We start from the raw sequence: 7,835 nt of genomic DNA on the forward strand, positions 1-7,835 counted from the left end.
TCACTTTATTTTAAAACGAAGCAAAGTTCACTCGACTTAAAACAGTAGAAAAATGTGTGACGATGTATCCGCTTTGGTAGTAGACAATGGATCTGGAATGTGTAAAGCAGGATTTGCTGGAGATGATGCTCCAAGAGCTGTTTTCCCTTCCATCGTCGGAAGACCCAGGCATCAAGTAAATGTTTTCTTGCTTGACAACCATATGTTCAAATTTCCAATACTGCTGACTTCTTTTTTTTTTTTGTTCACATTTTTTCCAGTATTTTTTTTCGTAATGTTCTTACCTTTAACGATCGTAATTACTATCATGTTTTCAAAAATGTCTAGTCGAACTATACTCAACGCAGGACTCGTCAAGTTTTTCGATTTATCAACTACAGACCCTATTTGGTTCCTGTTTTGAATATTTTTTTTTAGAAAATATTATGAGCATGTACATATGTTTAACAAATATATTTTGGTTTTCCTTTCAAAATCATTTAAATAAAATCTCGAGTAGCTCTAAGAATCACATGTAAATACATTACAGGGTTCATGCTATGCCGAAGACAAATTTTGTGTTACTATTATTTCTGTAGACTTTGTATCTGATTTAAGCAATTTCATGGGCGTAACCACATCAATCGATAAATGTCTTACGATAATGTAATAAACCAAAGGTTTATGTCAATATTTTATTTATGTCCTAACTTGTGCTCGTTAACATTATTGTTAGATATATTTTCATCGAATCTTAATGTTGATATCAGCATACTCTATTATGAGTATGTAAGTAACATTCATGTAATAATTTTTCTATGTTTTCAGGGTGTGATGGTTGGTATGGGTCAGAAGGACAGCTACGTTGGAGATGAAGCCCAGAGCAAGAGAGGTATCCTCACACTCAAATATCCCATTGAACACGGAATCGTCACTAACTGGGACGATATGGAAAAGATCTGGCACCACACTTTCTACAACGAACTTCGTGTTGCACCAGAAGAACACCCCGTTTTACTAACAGAAGCCCCACTTAACCCAAAAGCCAACAGAGAAAAGATGACACAGATCATGTTTGAAACCTTCAATTCACCAGCTATGTATGTTGCTATCCAGGCCGTACTGTCTCTGTACGCTTCTGGTCGTACAACCGGTATTGTGTTGGACTCTGGTGATGGAGTTTCACATACCGTCCCCATATACGAGGGTTACGCACTTCCTCACGCCATCCAAAGAATCGATCTCGCCGGTCGTGACCTTACAGACTATCTTATGAAAATCCTCACCGAGCGTGGTTATTCATTCACTACCACAGCCGAGAGAGAAATTGTCAGAGACATTAAAGAAAAATTATGTTACGTAGCTTTAGACTTCGAACAAGAAATGGCTACTGCCGCTTCTTCGTCTTCATTGGAGAAGAGTTACGAACTTCCTGACGGTCAAGTTATCACCATTGGTAACGAAAGATTCCGTTGCCCAGAGGCATTATTTCAGCCATCATTCCTTGGTATGGAAACTGTAGGTATTCACGAAACAACATACAACAGCATCATGAAATGTGATGTTGATATTCGTAAAGACTTGTATTCTAATACCGTCCTTTCTGGTGGTACTACTATGTATCCAGGCATTGCCGATAGAATGCAGAAGGAAATTACATCCCTTGCACCCAGCACGATGAAAATTAAAGTCATTGCTCCACCAGAAAGAAAGTACTCAGTCTGGATTGGTGGTTCCATCTTGGCCTCACTTTCAACTTTCCAACAGATGTGGATCAGCCAACAAGAATACGACGAGTCCGGACCATCAATTGTACACAGGAAGTGTTTCTAAACTAATGATCTAGCGATGAAACTTTGTAAAATAGATCTGTGATATTATTCCATTGATTTTTCAGGGACATGTGCAATTTTAGTAGATCATTTTATATATTTTTTAATAAAATAATTGAAAAACTATGTTCTTTGTTTTCAGTTTTCAAGGGGGACGTGGTTTTCATCACTTTTATTCACATGCATTGTTATTTGTAAACTGATAAATAAAATTAATGTTTTTTTTTCTACTACTTCTATCAGAAAATAGCAAATTTGTTATATTCCAAAGGAAAATTTCAAATCCAAATGCCCATGCTATAATTTTCAATTGAAATGCAGGTTTTGTGCCTTCAAAGACAAATTTACAAAGAACGGCATTGGAAAATATCAGTCCTAAATAAGATTCATTGTAATTTAATAATCTGTGGTAAAAAAATAATATCTAGATATGAACACTCTTGTTAATAGAAAAAAGATCATGTATGCTTTGTACAAGTCTGACATGCCGAGTCGGATAAAAAAAACAAAGAAAAGAAAAAAAACAATCCGCAGGTATATGTATAAGTAGATCTTCTCACGTGGAAACAGAGGCTAGCTTTATTAAGATGCTTAGTTGTAATAGAAGGTCAAAAGGTTTACTACAGAATTCCATGTATAAACTACTGGATACACCACCAAATTTTAACACTTTAGTTCGTGGGATTTGGTCAAACATTTGATAGATAGAATTAGATATGTAGGGTTTATATCGAACGTTTGTACTGGTAGGCATGCTCTTGGTTTAATAACGATGTTAATGGGTTATGAATGCATCGGGTGATTATGAAATTCTGTATGTATTGCTCTTTTATTATATGTTAAATGAAAAAAATACATATATATATATATATATTAACTCGAATTTATACATTCGCAACCTTGAATAAAAAGCTTCGCAGAGCGCAGCATGATACGACCGCTGTGGTCGGAATCTTGAACGGTTGGGGCAAGTGTGGACACAATATTAGTTTTCACACACTTAAGCATAGGGACTTACAATTCAATATGGACACACCAACTGGATTGGACAATATATTGCACAAAATTTGAAATTCAAATACAAAAAATTTTCAAAATCAGATCGATAATAAAAAAAGTCGATTTTTTGGGGTTTAGTATCTTTGACCACTTATAACTCAAAAAAACGTAAGCGATATCTGAAATCTGATTAAAAAATGCAGGCAGGGATTTTCATGAGGAATCCATTTTTTTTTTAAATCAGTTCAAAAATAAAGTAGTCGATTTTTTGGGGGTGGCCCCTTTGACCTTATAACTCGAAAACAAAAAGAGATATCTGAAATTTTATTGAAAAATGCAGGCAGAGATTTTCATAAAGAATCCAATAAAAAAATTGATATCGGACCAAATATAAATAGTCGATTTTTTGCGGAATGACCCCTATAACTCAAAATCCATAAGAGATATCTGAAAACTTATTGAAAAATGCAGGCAGCGATTGTAATAAGGAATCCAATATTTATTTTTTTTTAAATAGACCAAAAATTAAAAAGTTTATTTTTAAGTGATGTTGCCCCTTAACCCCTTATAACCTGAAAACGGTCCAAAACACATCAAATCTGCCGATGCATTTGTTTACCAGAATTAAAAAAAAAGAAACACAATGAAACAGGAACTATCAAAATCGGAAAAATAACAAACATTCTACATGGGTTTAATAAAACACCTATTTTCACAATTTTTTTGCCCCTTTTCTAAAATGACAGGTGACCACGCACTCTAAATTCTAAATTGACATTAATATTTCTTTAGTGGTAAAATCATATCAATTTTTTTTAATAATTGGTCGACCATAACTAAAGTAATAGCACGAAAACCAAGCTAGTGTCCACATTTTTTATACTTAAAGTTTTCACTTAACCTGTATCACAAGGAGTTGCCCCTCTATAGGTATATACAACCCATCTCCGTGTCAGGCTGCATATTGTTATTGGGAACTAGTCACCGCGTCTGTATCTAGAAAAATAGCTGCAAAATGCATTTTGGAGAAAAAAAAAACAGAGCATTGCATACAAATGTATTTTGTTTGTTGTGATTTCCAGTGATATTTTTTACAACCCTCTATAACATTTCAGCGTAGAGGGGTCCTTTTTTCTTCAAAACTTGACAAAATTTTAGAGGATGGACTGTTAACAACACAGGTTGAAGCCCTAAAAACTTTAAATTTCTGTTTACTTGTAGGATTTTACTAAACAAAATCATGGCCATAGAAAATTAAAGAAGATAAAACAAATTATTATTTTAACAATCAATTTCCTTTTCATTACATTTTTTTGAGGAATGACCCGACCAGCGGAAGCTATATTTATTTATAGCCTAGCTAGCTAAGGAAATCTAGAGCGCGAACAGTAGCACATGATGTAACTGAACAGGACAACATCTGATGGTATCGAGTAAGACAGGTTACAGACCACCAATTCAACCAATGAGCATTTGGAACGTACGCAAAAATAGTCCTACGCAGAAATTACCCCTGTTCCTCATAGTGCTGTGAAAAAAAGTTCTCATCTTATTTAAAAGATTTAAACAGTTTCTGAAAGGAAAAACATTTCTGTACATTTTATAGGTGCATTTTGCTTCTTGTGATGTGAAGCCTAATCTCCATAATGATTTTTAAATATACCCCTATCTTGTGAAAACACTGGGATTTCCCATGCTATTTATAGACCCTTCACTTCCGGTGACCAGTACTGCACTGCAAGTCTGCTAACCCCACATGCCATTCTGAGGATTGTGAGCTGACATATGTAGAATCATGCTGATATATAGTCATCTGCAGGTTACAGTTAAGGTAAAGTCCAGAGAAGCCATTGAATATTGTGAAATTAGCATAGAAGCCTATGGGAAGTGGAATTAGTGGTTTTTAGCCGACAATAGATGATCTGTAACAGTATACAGATATGTATATATATATATTTAACGTCTCAGAATGTGACCACTCTATTCGCTACACTGCTCCATCGGATCAAATTGATACAGGGAAGATATGTAAACGTATAGAAAGGTCTGCAAAATTCCCAACGATGTTAGAACTGTCCGATGGTGCAGTGTAGCAAATAGAGTCGCCACATTCTGAGACGTTTGTATAATATTGATTTGTTGTGACATGCATCATTAATTTGATCCTCTATCCTATAAAATAACATCTAAATGAACTGTCGCGTACTACCATACATCGTGTACTAAGTTACAGGCCTAGATTAATCCTACGAGGAGGAATCACCCGGCCAGCGAAAGCTATATTTTTATATAGCCTAGCTGGCCGAGTGGTCTAGGGCGCTGGACTTTGTGCAAGTGGTGTTACCATAGATGACACAGCGGTACGAGTTCGAGTCTCGCGGAGGGAACGACCATAAATTTGCATCGCAAATTTGACAGTTTTAACATAGTTTGGAATTGTTCAGACCCCCCCCTCTCTCTCTCTCTCTATATATATATATACGTCTCAGAATGTGACGACTCTATTTGCTTCACTGCACTATCGGATCAAATCGATACAGGAAAGATAATGTAAACTATAGAAGGGTCTGAAAAATTCCCAACGATGTTAGAACTGTCGAATATATACATATTTATATTATAGTAGTTTACGTTTAACCTCTATTCATTTCAAAGCATTTTACCGAATAAACTATGTCGATGTTCAAGTTATTAGACTCATATTTTAGTCAGGAAGGACATACGATTGTAGTTATCGATCATAGAAAGGAAAATATACAAAGCGATGCTGAGTACCACTCAAAAGAGCTGTCTCAACATTATATGCTGGGGAGGGTTCAAATATTTACAAAAAAGGGGGGCAATGATGCCGATAAAGAAATGGGTTCCAGTCTCTTTTTGCTCATTTTATTTGGGCTAACTTCTACATATACTTATAAACAAAAAATGCCTTAAACCTCGAAAACATCCTAATATGTCCGCCAGTGTTTCATTTATTTCAGAATAGCAACATTTATAAAAATTACTGAAAGGTTAACTTCTGTTTTTTATGGTCACATACATTCTTATCCCATGTCCCTCTGAATGGAAAAAAACAAAACAAAAAAACAAAACCAAATCAAACCAAACCAAAAACAAAAAACAAAAAACAAAACAAACAAACAAACAAACGAACGAACGAACGAACGAACATATGTTGTACTATTTTGTACTATAAAAAGAAATCAGTTGAACAATTAAGTTAAAAGATATGTGATAAAATAAATGTCCAAAGTCTTGTTATGCGTTTGTTTTCTGGGGAAAAAATTGGCGTGATGCATGGAATTTACGTTCACAAATTAAATTTTCAACAGGCAAGCAGGACGTTATCATCAGCGGAAAGAATTCGACTGAACAAAGAATTAAAATTGCAGAAAAGAAGACTATGGAAGTCTATTTCTGTCATCGTGATAAATAAAAGTCGCGAAAGATTATCTCGAAAAGTCGTGATAATTGGTGTATTTTGTCGACATAAATGACAATTTTATCTCAAAAAGTCGCGATAATTTTTCGTGATAGTAAGGATAATTATGTCGACCGTTCGAGTTAATTATCACGACTTATAGAGAGTCATGCCAATATGTAGCTTCGACATATATATTTTTGCGATAGCTTTTTACCAATATCACGATATTAGAGCTAATCATTGTGACAAAATGAAGATAAGATTCATACCATTTTATAGAATCAATGCCCATAAGTTTCATTTTTTTTTCAAATTATGCTATGGTCGACCGTGTCGAACGCCTTCTGAAGGTCTAACATCACCATGCCAGTATAGTACCCGAATGTTTTTCAATCAAAACAACTGGTTACCAGGAAGTGCGGATAATGTTTTCGCTCCACAAGGTACTCTCAAATGCGATCTTTGGGTTGCTAAAAATTTGATAGTAACCTGTAATTTTACGAAAATTTGTAGATATTGACCAGGGAACCAGATTAAACAACAGGCAATGACTATACTAGTATATAGTCAAATCTAACAAGCTCCTGTGTCTGAACCGGAAACTGGGCAGTGTTTAATGCTTACCGATCATTTCATCTTTTAATGTAAACTTCCCGTTCTCATACAAAGAAAAATAAAAATAAAAACAAAAAACACATAGAACACATGTAAAAAGCTAGAACTATGACGTTATGACAGTAAACACGGCACCGATCAGTAACTTAATGTGGAGTAGTAGTATATGATTATGCAAATTATATGCCAATGTAAAGTACTGAAATTAAAAACTGGTAACACTAAAATATATGTGTTATAAAAATAAAAATGAAGAGTGACTAAATGTGCGAGAAATTAAATAAGAAATGTTCTGAAACAATTATGAAGGCTCAGTGCATGTAGTGTATGGCCTTTTCCATACTGGTCCTGTAACATGCCTGAGGTTTTAATAATGGCTTCGGAATGTTATAATGGCCCGGGGCAACGCCGAGGGTCATTACAGCCATCCGAGACCATTATATTAATACCAAGGGCATTTTACAGGACCACTATGGAAAAGGCCATGCATAGATACTTTTATTAACCAACTTTATTTCAGGACATAGTCAGAATCTACTATTAATACATATGATTTCTGTAATCACCATAAATTTAAATAAGTTCATAAATCGATAATCAAATATTTATGAATATAAATCATCATGAAGGTTTTTTGTCTTTTCCAATAATACCCCTTTCCCCCCCAAAAAATCGTAAATTTATAGTAGTATAGTATAGAAGATTAAACAATTCAATATACTCAGTCCTAGTACAATCTTTCAGCAACTTTAAATGTCCTAATCTAATGAATTGAATCATTAGTTCACTCTTAATTTAAGTTGACACTTATTGTAAGAAATGTACGCCATTTTGATTTAGTCCATAATGGTCCCGTATTGATGCCCCGTTTCCGAATTCGTAATGATTGGCTGTGATTTCGTAATGACCGGCCGTTGGGATTTCCGGTTCGTAATGACCAGTTGTCAAAATTTTCGGTTCATAAAGGATGGACATTTCTGTACATA

At 34.7% G+C, this 7,835-nt stretch overlaps 1 protein-coding gene across 1 annotated transcript; it reads left to right on the forward strand.

Annotated features, from left to right (window-relative positions):
- LOC148628964 (actin, cytoplasmic-like) lies at positions 1–1,937 on the forward strand. The gene is made up of 2 exons (XM_088541565.1): positions 1–175; positions 808–1,937. Exons 1-2 carry the CDS (start codon positions 53–55, stop codon positions 1,810–1,812), a joined length of 1,128 nt encoding a protein of 375 aa, XP_088397691.1. The 5' UTR covers positions 1–52; the 3' UTR covers positions 1,813–1,937.
- The last annotated feature ends 5,898 nt before the right edge of the window (positions 1,938–7,835 follow it).

This window comes from Perna viridis, chromosome 1 (genome assembly GCF_037379345.1).
Source record: "Perna viridis isolate PV_CMFRI_1.1 ecotype Kerala chromosome 1, ASM3737934v1, whole genome shotgun sequence".
Lineage (NCBI taxonomy): Eukaryota > Metazoa > Mollusca > Bivalvia > Mytilida > Mytilidae > Perna > Perna viridis.

What these genes read in the sequence shown, in the direction of transcription:
- LOC148628964 (XM_088541565.1), top strand. Translation starts at nt 53, where the DNA reads ATGTGTGACGATGTATCCGCTTTGGTAGTAGACAATGGATCTGGAATG. An exon ending in TCGGAAGACCCAGGCATCAA is followed by an intron (nt 176 to 807) that starts GTAAATGTTTTC and finishes CTATGTTTTCAG; the next exon opens with GGTGTGATGGTTGGTATGGG.